Source organism: Zalophus californianus, chromosome X, assembly GCF_009762305.2.
Source record: "Zalophus californianus isolate mZalCal1 chromosome X, mZalCal1.pri.v2, whole genome shotgun sequence".
Lineage (NCBI taxonomy): Eukaryota > Metazoa > Chordata > Mammalia > Carnivora > Otariidae > Zalophus > Zalophus californianus.
This window is the reverse complement of record NC_045612.1, coordinates 119,285,465-119,297,737: the sequence shown is the minus strand read 5'-3', so window position 1 is coordinate 119,297,737 and position 12,273 is coordinate 119,285,465. Positions and strand designations below refer to the sequence as shown.

At 42.1% G+C, this 12,273-nt stretch overlaps 1 protein-coding gene across 2 annotated transcripts in view; it reads left to right on the top strand.

The window, feature by feature from the left end:
- The window catches only part of EGFL6 (EGF like domain multiple 6), a 59,765-nt gene extending 51,910 nt beyond the window's left edge, over positions 1-7,855 (top strand). For both annotated transcript variants that reach the window (XM_027608562.2, XM_027608560.2), the window contains exon 12: positions 6,657-7,855. In XM_027608562.2, the coding sequence (XP_027464363.1) occupies positions 6,657-6,767 (111 nt within the window). In that variant the 3' untranslated portion in view covers positions 6,768-7,855. The remainder of the gene's footprint in view (positions 1-6,656) is intronic.
- The last annotated feature ends 4,418 nt before the right edge of the window (positions 7,856-12,273 follow it).

Genomic DNA, 12,273 nt, shown 5'->3' with positions numbered 1-12,273 from the left:
TACAGTTAGAGAGTTTATATTCTGGAGCAAAATAGGCAAGGCGATGGATCAGCACCACTGGGGTTGTCAAGTGCGTGCGCATCACATGCTATAGAAATGATCTGTCTGCGTGTCAGGCTCCTCCCCAGCAGCCTCTCACACCAGACTGTAAAATCCTTAGTATGTACAAGAATGTCTTGCTCATTCATTCTGTGCCCAGTACTTACCACAATGAATGGAAGCTAGAAGGCCAATTTTTAAAAAGATTTTATTTATTTATCTGAGAGAGAGAGAGCACGAGCGCTGGAGTAGGGGATAGAGGCAGAGGCAGAGGGAGAGGCAGAAGCACACTCCCCACTGAGCAGGGAGCCCGACGCGGGGCTCGATCCCAGGACCCCAAGACTATGACCTGAGCTGAAGGCAGACGCTTAACCGACTGAGCCACCCAGGCGCCCTAGGAGGTCATTTTTTTTTTTAATGTTTTTAAAATTAAACTGAGATTGTGGCTGTTGTCTGGGGTCTCAAGACCATTCAGGTTCTGTGGTTCCTTAGAAGGACTCACAGAATTCAGAGAAGCTGTTTTATTCATGAATATAGTTTATTACAGTGAAAGGGTGGTGAATAAGGTCAGCAGAGGGAAAAGGTGCATAAGGCAGAGTCCAGGAGAGAGTGGGCACAAGCTTGTGGTATTCCTCCGCCAGTAGTATCATAGGTACAGCTCTTCATTCTCTCAGCAATGACGTGTGACAACACTCACCAAATGTTACCCACCCTCGAAGCTCACCCAGGCCTTGGTGTTCTGGGCTTTTGTTGGGGTTCAGTCTGCCCATGTGACTGCCTGCATAGCTGACCTTAGTTACTCAGTCTCCAGACTCTCCAGAGGTCAGACTGTTTCTTTGTGGCTCAGGGCCCCCACTATAAATCACATTGTTAGCATCGATTATCTGGCATGGGCGAAGGCACTCTTAAGAGGCAAGATATTCCAAGGACTTAGAGGTTATCTCCCAGGAACCAGTCAAGAGCCAAACCTTTCTTTCGAATGTTCAGGGTTTGGACAACCCAGACCTCCTGGATCAATCCTTTACTGTATAGTGGGTTTAATAAAGGACAAGGGAACAACATCTAAGAGGAAGCTGGTCAATGAGATGAAATGCTCAGAAAGAATGAATAGGATAAAAATGACCAAGAGTCTATCAAGTTTGACCATCAGGAGGTGGCTGGTGCCCCTTGCGGGGGTTGTTTCTCTGGAGGGGAGGGGGAAGGCCAGCCTAGAGAGAGATGAGGAGGGAAGGGAGCAGAGCCTGGGAGGCAGCCACTATGGACCCTTGTGTAAAGCTTGGTTGGGGTGGGAAGAGAAGAGGTAGGGTGGAAGCTAGAAGGAGATACATGAAAACCTGAGTACCAACTAATGGTTTCAAGAGGAAGAGCAATTAGTAGATCCATAAATTGGGATTCCATTTACACTTGGCTTGTGAAAGATAATGATTCATGAACGTAAGGAAAATCCTGTTTTTTGATAATAGGCAGTAATAGAAAGCCTGGGGTCTGGTGTCGGACGTTATATTCAATATCTTTTTATTTACTTGTCCCACTTAAGCAGAGCATCTTATTCAAAATACATCCTACGATATGACTATAGATAAAATACACGTTGGGCTATAGTTGAATTTTCTCACCATTCTTTCCCTCTTGCCCATGCTTGTTTAGTGCTGGCGAACACATTGATTCTAGTTGATGCTGATTGCAGCATATCTGCATCGATACAAATCCAATCCACATATTTACATCGTTGTGTTTGTAGCATGGTTTGGGGACCGTGACCACTGAGCTGTGCTATGTATAGTTGACATCCTGTTGGAGAATTGAAATATGCCTCTGCACAGCATTCATAATCACCTCCATGACTGAATTTATATACTGAGAAATACATTATATAACATGGTAGCTTGGGGGTGGGTAACAGCATGTGCCATCAAAGCAATAATTTTTTTTTAATACACATTTTTGCAAATATGCCTCCAAAGAGCCTGGCCAGCAGTGGCACTATAACACAACACAGCTCTGTCAAGAGGGATGCTCAGGCCCAGCCAGGCCCTGACGCAGGCACCTATGCCCTGAACTTTTTCAGTATGAGGGGAACCCTTACTGGGGCTTACTGGAGTGTGAGGATGCTGCGTAATCTAGACTAAAGCATGCATACCATAAAGTTTGTCAAGGTCGCATTGGCCGTGGATATTTGTAGCAGATGCAACTCTTCTTCCATAAACACAGGCATACAAGGTAAGGCACATTGCTTTCTCTGAATCAAATATCTGAATCTAAAGCTGCATCCTTCATGTAGCAGGGGGATGGGGTGGGATTCAATCTCGGCTATTCGCTCATGCACGATTGAGGGAGGGTGCCCCTCGCTAGGGTGGCCTGCGCTTCTGAAGGGCTAAAAGCAGCACAGGTATTAAGAGAGGGCAGCACATTTTTACTTCATCATGGGGGCCGTGGATATTCTATGTACCCATGTTGCATGTAAAGTCACTCACTCATTTCTTCAACTTCCATGCATGGCCAGGACACACAAATCTTTACTGAGGCTGGAGTCTTGTTGGCTAAGAATCTAGCCTCAATAGAAACCTCAGACAACCATTTGAACAAACTGATTACCAGTGATGAAATTGAATCAGTAATCAAAAATCTCTCAAGAAACAAATCCAGGATCAGACAGCTCCACAGGTGAATTCTACCAAACATTTAAAGAAGAGTTAATACCTCTTCTTCTCAAACTATTTCAAAGACTAGAAGAGGAAGGGAAGCTTCCAAATTCATTCCATGAGGCCAGCATTGCCCTGATACCAAAACCAGATAAAGAAACCACAAAAAAAAAAAAGAGAACTACGGCCCAATATCTCTGATGAACATAGATGCCAAAATCCTCAACAAAGTATTAGCAAACCAAATCAAATCAAACCAAACCAATACATTTAAAAAAGTCATTTACCATGATCAAGTGGGATTTATGCCTGGGATCCAAGAGTGGTTCAATATTCACAAATCAATGTGATCCACCACATCAATAAAAGAAGGGATAAAAATCATACAATCATTTCAATAGATGCAGAAAAAGCATTTCACAAAGTACAACATCCGTTTATGATAAAAACCCTCAACAAAGTAGGTTTAGAGGGAACATACTGGAACATAGTAAAGGCCATACATGAAAAACACCCAGCTAACATCATAATGGTGAAAAACCGAGAGCTTTTCCCCTAAGATCAGGAACAAGACAAAGATGTCCACTCTCACCACTTTTATTCAACACGGTACTGGAAGTCCTAGCCACAGCAATCAGACAAGAAAAATAAAAGGCATTCAAATTGGTAAGGAAGAAGTTAAACTTTCAGTATTGGCAGATGACATGGTACTACATGTAGAAAACCCTAAAGACTCCACCAAAAAACTACTAGAACTGACAAATGAACTCAGTGAGTTCACAGGATACAAAATCAATGTGCAGAAGTCTGTTGCATTTCTATACACTAATAACGAAGCAGCAGAGAAATTAAGAAAGCTGACCTATGTATAATTGCACTCAAAATAATAAAATACGTAGAAAAAAACTTAACCAAAGCGGTGAAAGAACTGTACTCTGAAAACTATAAAACATCGATGAAAGAAATGGAAGATGACATAAACAGATGGAAAGATATTCCATTCTCATGGATTTGGAATACAGATATTGTTAAAATGTTCATACTACCCAAAGCAATCTACAGATTTAGTGCAATCCCTACCGACGTACCAACAACATTTTTCACAGAACTAGAATAATCTTACAATTTGTATGGAACCACAGAAGACCCCAAATAGCCAAAGCCATCTTGAGAAAAAAGAACAAAGCTGGAGGTATTATAATCCCAGATTTCAAGATACACTACAAAGCTGTAGTAATCAAAACAGTATGGTACTGGCCCCAAAATAGACACACAGAGCAGTGGAACAGAATAGAGAGCCCAGATATGGTCAATTAATCTACAACAAAGGAGGCAAAACTACACAATGGGGAAAGGACAGTCTCTTCAACAAATGGTGTTGGGCAAACTGGACAGCTACATGTAAAAATTAAACTGGACCACTTTCTTACACCATACCCAAAAATAAACTCAAAATGGATTAAAGACCTAAATGTGAGACCTGAAACCATAAAAATCCTAGAAGAGAGCAAAGCAGTAATTTCTCTGACTGCAGTCACAACATTTTCCTAGATGTCTCCTAAGGCAAAGGAAACTATGGGGGCTACATCAAAATAAAAAGCTTCTTTCTGCACAGCAAAGGAAACAATTAACAAAAAGTTAAAAGACAGCCTACTCAATGGGAGAAAATATTTGCAAATGACATCCGATAAAGTGTTAGTATCCAAAATAAATAAAGAACTTATGCAACTCAACACCAAAAAAACCAAATAATCCAAATAAAAAAAATGGATAGGGGCACCTGGGTGGCTCGGTCATTTGAGCGTCCAACTCTTGATTTCAGCTCAGGTCGTGATCTCAGGGTCATGAGATCAAGTCCCGAGTCAGGCTCCAAGCTCAGCACAGAGTCCGCTTGGGATTCTCTCTCTGCCCCTCCTCCCTAGTTCGAGTGCTCTCTCTCTAAAACAAACAAACAAACAAACAGAAAAAAAGGGGTAGAAGATACTTCTCCAAAGAAGACACAGTGACGGCCAACAGACACATGAAAAGATGCTCAACATCACTCATCATCAGGGAAATGCAAATCAAAACCACAATGAGATATCAACTCACACCTGTCAGAATGGTTAAAATCAAAAACACAAGGAACAACAGGTGTGGTGAGGATGTAGAGAAAGGGGAACCCTGTTGCACTGTTGGAGGGGAATGCAAACTGGTGCACCCACTGTGGAAAATAGTATGGAGGTTCCTCAAATGATTAAAGACAGAGTTACAGGGCGCCTTGGTGGCTCAGTCAGTTAAGTGTCTGCCTTCAGCTCAGGTCATGGTCCCAGGGTCTTGGGATTGAGCCCCACATCGGGCTCCCTGCTCGGCAGGGAGCCTGCTTCTCCCTCTCCCTCTGCTGCTCCCCCTGCTTGTGCTCTCTCTCTCTGTCAAATAATTAAATAAAACCTTTAAAAAAATTAAAGACAGTATTACCATATGATCCAGTAATTCTACTACTGGGTATTTACCCAAAGAAAACAAAAATACTAAATTGAAAAGATATGTACACTCCCATGTTTATTGCAGCAGTATTTATGATAACCAAGATATGGAAGTGCCCCAAGTGTTCATCAGTAGCCAAATGGGTAAAAAAGATGTGGTATATAGACACAATGGAATATTACTCAGCCATATAAAAGAATGAAATCTTGCCATTTGCAGCAACATGGATGGAACTAGAGGAGATAACGCTAAGTGAAATCAGTCAGTCAGAGAAAGGCAAGTACCATATGATTTCACTTGTATGTGGAATTTAAGAACCAAAACAAATGACCCCCCACCCAAAAAAGAGAGAGACACACACAAACCAAAAACACCTAACTCTAGAGAACAAACTGATGGTTACCAGAGGGGAGGTGGTGGGGGGGGGGGGATGCAGGAAATAGGTGAAGGGGAGGCAGAGCACACTTATCATGATGAGCACCGAGTACCGAATTGTTGAATCACTGTATTGTGCATTTGAAGCTAACATAACACTGTATGTTAACTATACTGGAACTAAAATTTTTTAAAAAGTTGTAGTAATGGGAAAAAGAAAAACATCATTCAGCTGTTATTTTAATATTTCTTGTAAACATTTTTGGATGAATGAATATAAAATAGTAACTGTATATCTTTAATTTTGTTAAATGAGTCATTCCTGTCATTTTGTGTCCAATTTCAAGATACATATTTAGTATTCATCCTCTCTCTGTTCTCTATACATTAGATATTTCTAAAATATAAAGAAGTTTGCTGCTCTTTTGATTATTAATAGGGAATAGATATTTTATTTGATCTATTTTATCATGGATAAAAATGATCATAGCCTATTCGGTAACACTTTTCAACACGTAAAACCACTGACATTCCCAATAATTTCCAATATTAAAGCCAATACTTTAAGAAAAATAACTATATTACTACAAACTGACAAAAGCTGAATATATCAAAATAATTCCCTTTCAACCATATAGTTTTATGTTAGATGTTCACCAGGAGTGTTAAATTTCTTCTAGCCTGCTTTTTGAAAAGAAAACCACATCGTTTATTTTTTCTTTTCTTTTCTTTAAATGGGAATTCCAAAATTTCCTCTTCAGCCGTACCTTTGTCAGCTTTTCAGGCTGTGCAGATACTTTTAGGAGTTGCAGTGACCCTGTTTTCTCTGAATATTATCCACTCAGTGCAAGATACTGGCATCTGGAAAATACATTACTATATATGCAATGTCAACGTCTGTTCGTTTTTGCAGTAGGGGCTGATGAGTTCTGTCCTTTTTTTTTTTTTTAAGTAATCTTTATGCACAGAGTGGGGCTTGAACTCATGACCCAAGATCAAGAGTCTCACGCTCCACTGACTGAGTCGGCCAGGCGCCCCGAGTTCAGTCCTCTTTAATCACTATTAAATAGTTTGTTTCTGTCATTGACTTGAATAGTTTGAAGTAATATTTTTTTTTATCTTCTTCATTATTAGATCATTTTTGAAGCAGAACGTGGCAAGGGCAAAAGCGGAGAAATTGCAGTGGACGGCGTCTTGCTGCTCTCGGGCTTGTGTCCAGATGGCCTTTTATCTGCGAATGGCTGAATGTTACTAGGGTCTTTTGTGCCTTTATATTTGGCTTCTTATGTCAGTTCCCTATTTTCTGATATTACATCATAGATTGCCCCACTTTAGAAATACAAACTGAAAAACCATAACATACCAACAGAAACATTATTGTAAGGTGCCTTTCTTGTATAAGATGTGCCAATATTTGCTTTCAATATAGTACCACTCATTCATTTCTGAATTTATAAAATGTGGAAATGTGGGAAAAGCTCAGCTTTCCACCCCGCCCCCACCTCCAGTGTATCTGATTTGTCTCCGTGTGTTGATGAGCCTTTATATAACATTTTTAGAATTATAAAAAAACAAATAACAACAACAACAAAAACCCCACAGGGAATTGTTTCTCTATTTGACTGTTCTGGCACTTCTTGGAAACTGACATCACAGGTAGATTTTTATCTAAGTGGCTTAGCCTGATCTTTTATAGCCAAGCTTGTATATTTAAATTCTTTGTAATAATATTCAAATAATCACCTTGTGTCATGGTTTAAGTTTTTCTAAGTAAGAAAATGTGTTGTTAATGCTCTGTTTCATTATGTGTATAATTATTTGTTTTACTGGAACATGGGTTTTCTTCTTTTTCCTTGGAAATACTCTATATTCTTAAAAATTCATGAAATTCCTTTTATGGGAGCACACGTGACTGCTTTATTAGGCCTCATAAGTGTGATACAAATTAGCTTAAGTTGTTGAATTTAAGGCCTAAGAGAAATACCTAAAACTAAATCACACAAGTGTCGGGATTCAGAGGAAAGACCAATGTCTTCTTTTCTCTGTTTCTCTTTTCTTCCAAATTCAACAACAGCTTTGTGTGGTAATGAATCTTGAGTATATTCCCTGAGGATGAACATATATTATGTTTTAAGATTCTGGATCATAAACAGAAGGTTCTCCAGATATTTGCCTGTTATCCCCTAAAGCAATGAAGGCCTTCAGCTGCAGGAGAAAGGAAAGAGAGAAGGTAGTCCACTTACTAATCTTTAATATTTGTAGCCTCACTCAAAGTTTTTTTTTTTAAACTGAAACTCTTAGTAATCCTTTTTTTTTTTAATTTAGTAACCTTTTTTTTCAACAGTGTTCTCTTTAATACAACGAACACATACAACCTTTTAAGATTGTAGGGGAACACATACAACCTTTAATACAACGAACACATACAACCTTTTAAGATTGTAGGGGAAAAACATTGTTTTCCTTTAGTGTGAAGTAATTTTGGCCTACAAAGTCTTGTCTTCAACAGCTGTAATTGTATCTGTTAGGATAACTGCTAGTTATAGAAACCCAAAAAATAGTGTTTCTAGTGAGACCAGATGAAGAGGTGCCTAGCTAAGTCAAATCAGCCTGCAAAATTGTGAGAGATAATAAAATGGTCGTTTGAAGACACTAAGATTTGAAGTGGTTTGTTACGCAGCAAGAGCTAACTGATACAGGTGGTTTCTAATACTGTGATAGAACGTGAAGAAGAACCCTCTATTTCTTCAGTGACCAAGGAGATTCGAGAGCACAGTTATGGCTTAGAATAAAGGAAGATAGAAGGGAGAACTTGCAATGAAGGATCAGTGCCCCAGTGATCCAGGTTAGAGGAAGAGATGTTGAACCAGAAATGAAATAGGGAAGCCTGGGAATCATGTTAAAAATGGGTAGAAAATCATTGCACAGGGCTGAGTCAAGTTGAACTGAATAATAGTATTTCATTTTCTCTAATATCTGTAGCAGAGATTTCTAGTTGTCTACCCAATATCCATTCTTGAATTTTTTCCTTACTAGTATAACCCTATAAATGTCTGTGTGTTTTCTTTTTTCTTTTCCTTCTTTCTTTCTTTTTTTTTTTTTTCTTTTTTTTGGTGGGTGGGGAGGGGAATGTGCTGAATTAGAAGGAGTAGGAGAGCACTTCCCGACCTTTCTTTCAGATGGAGAGCCTACTGAAGTCATTGGTGGGGCTTCCGGGAAGGCTCATTAAAGAGAGTTGTCAGTTGGCAGCCTCTCTTGCCGTTTCTTTTCCTCCTCCTTCCTTCCTGCAGTGTGGTTGGTTGTGGAGGCGGGAGCTCTTTGAACTACCTTGTGATCATGAAGTCAAAGACCGTACCTTACGGAGGAGTGCATGGCTGGAAGAAGCCTGGGTCCCTGATGACACTGTGGCATCACGATCCCTGTCCCAAACCGGTCACTGTTCAACATTTTATTAAGTGAGAGAAAAATGAACCCTCTCTGGGCCTACCTAGGATTTCAAACAAAGCACAATCCAGACTCCGGTGATGACCACTCTTCCCTGACCCCTGGGGGCTGCCCCTGCCATTTCCACCACATGACCATAGTCTTCGGGGACTAACTCTTTGGACCCTTAAATACCAACATATTGTTTTGATTTCCAGTCAACGGGCTATTGTGTCATGGAACTCTAGCCTGCACTAGCACCGAGTCATACTTGGGTTCCTTTGGGGAACCTAAAGTCAGATAATTTAGCCAGCATGCATATCTGTTGTCCCTGGCCACCACTCAACATGAAACCCCCTTGTCATCCACCCTCTCCTACTCTCCTCCCCACATTGTTATGGGCTCATTCCTCTGGATACTAACTTCCACTCTTTCTGCCCTCTCCCCCATCACATACACTGCATTGTCTGGTAAACAAACTCCCCTCCATCTTAACTCTGCCAACGACCTCTTCCTCAGCTGAGCTCTCTCCTGGGCGACTTCTCCCCTTGCAGCCTTAGCAAATGAAATCTGCTCATCCTTCCATGCTGCACACATGCAGGGTCCGGTTGAAGGTGGCACCCTGGTTGCCCCACTCTTGTTCACAATCTCCTATTTCTCTATTTCCATGTAAAAGCCACTGTTCCTTGAGGGTGCAGTTAAACAGTTCTACAGGCCTCTCGGCCCTTCGTTGCCATTGTCATCGACCAATGTGGTGACATCTATGCAAATGACCCATCTGATGTCCTAGCCCCACGGTTCTTTGACCTCTATTCCAGTTACCATCATCTCTCTGGTCACTGCACCATGGCCACCACCTTGGACTTGAACTCCAACATCAAACTGTCTAGTTTATCTGGCTTTCTCCTAATCTCCTCACATTTCTCCTTTGGACTTTTTGAAAGCTCTGTTCCCTTGACATTTTCATTTTCTTCCCATCTCTTGGCTTCCTGTCTTGACTCTCTAATAAAACATAACCTAGATTCTAAGGCCCGCCGTCCCTTCAAAGACACTCTTGCCATTGCCCCCCCAAGACCCATGCTCTTGTGTTCTTCCACCACGGCCACCGTACAGAGCCCCAATCTTGATCACCCCACTGCTTTCTTTTCTCTATCCCATCACCAGACTGCTGAGCAGTGTTACAAAAAATGACACATTGTGCAGATTGATTCTTCAACAAAACCATGATCTTCCACCTTGCACAGACCCCGAATGCTGCCCAAATTACCACTGAGTGGTGCTTGCCTATTCGCTGGCATAGACTAGGTAACAGTCACAGGACGTTCCGCGTCTTCCGGCCTCATGGGTTTATATTAACACATTGAAATAACAATGGCACAATTTTTGCCCCCCATTTTTGCCTCCTCTCTGGGGCTGAATGTCAGTGGCTGACTAAAGCACCAAGTTGATTTTGAAAACACATCTGGGCCTTTGTCATAAGCAGGGAGGGGTACTGAATGACACTGGAGTCCTCTGCTCTAGGGGTTGGGAAAAGCCTCCTTGTGGCCAGGGAAGTCTCTCCTGTCCCTCCCTTACAGACTTCAAGAGACTTCAGGTAGAAAAATCATGCAAGAGACTTTGTATCAACAACTTAAGGTCATGTGTCATTTATGGCCCCAAACAGTATTACCAACCCAGAATTCCACTCCTAGGTATACACTCAATAGAACTGCACAGAAGCACTACTTGTAATGGTCACAGTGGGACCACTCAGATATCCATAATGTCCCTTGTGGGTAGGATGGAAAAATAAACTGTGGTATAGTCATCCAGTGAAATACTATCAGTGAGCATGAAGAAACTAATGCTGCCCACAGCAAGACAGATGAATTTTAAAAGATGACATTGATCAAAAGAAACCAGAAAGGACATACTGTGTGGCTCCGGTTACGTAAGTTTCAAGACGAGGCAGGATTAATCTATGCTGGAGAAGTTGGGGTTGTGGTTACCCTCTGGGGGGGTTGCTAGGAGGAAGCACGAGGGGGTGGTGTCTCGGGGCCTGGTCATGCTGTTTCTTGATGCTTTTTGGATGGACATGTTCACTTTGTGAAAATCATTGAGCAGTACACTTAGGATTTACGCACCAGCATTTCTACATATGGGTTATACTTCAATGAAAATTTACTTTAGAAAGTGAAAGTATTAGCCCGCCCCCTCCCCCCCAACTGAGCCTCACCTATCTGACTGTGCCAGTTGACTTGGGACCCCTCGAGTGAATTCAGCCCTCGATACCAGGCAGGCTGTAACTGAAGTTCCACAGACTCATGTATAATCCAGCCACCAATGACTCTGACACTGGGGATGTCCCCTGGCTTGCTCTCCAGGATACCAATGGACTCTGGACATCAAGCGGGTTGCGGGAGGTCAACGGCATTGGAATTTTGAGGGGGCTGAGGCCTGAGGAAATGTGCCTGATGCTCAGAAAGCCTGAACCCTCTCCTTCCACACATCTATTGGTCTTCCTGGACACCCATAAAATTTCTACAGCCCCCTTTCTTGTCCCTGTGACTGTCCCTTTAGAAATCTTTTTCCTCATGGGTCCAAGCTGCAGTCACACAGCTCTCCTCCTGAAGGTGAGGCACTGGGTGCTCGCATTCAGTTTTTGGACCCTTCTCAGAGCTCTGGCAGTGCCCTCTTGTGACGGCCTACGTGCCCGTGTGTGGCTGCCACCTGGCAAACAGCAGAGAGGGCTGTCTGCAGCATCTCCCGCTCCTGCTTTGCTCCATTTCTCCCCTCCCCCGTGTCCTGTGAACTCATGCCTCTTTCTGGATACCTAGAACCTTCCAATTCAGTGACTCCAGAGATCTCCAAGAATCCAATCTTGCGGCCCTTTCATTCTTTCCCATTTACCCGGGTCAACATTTACTTGTCCTCTGTCCCATTCTGCTGGTCTCTGACAGGTGAAGAGAGGCGACCCTTCTAAGATAACTCAGGTGTAGGGAATAAAGAGCGGCAAGTGTAACCTTTCTGATACTTGTTCTTTTAGATTTGCAGCTTCCAGTGCTTTAATATGAAGGAACAAGTAAGAAGGCAGTTTCAGCACCATCAACGATCAGGGATTCTCTTTGGATGGCCCTCAAATCACACAGATACATTAAGATGGGGGCTGTGTCACTTAGTGTTTGCTGGTAGCAAGCAATAGAACCAGACTTCAGCTAACTTATGGCAAAGGGAAGTTATGGTAAGGAAACAGGAGTGTTCAGGTGCATGGGAAGGCCAGCAATCCAGCCTTGGAAACGGGCTCCAGGGCTGGAAGCAGAGCAGTGGAAAGAAGCCATTGCTGATCAGC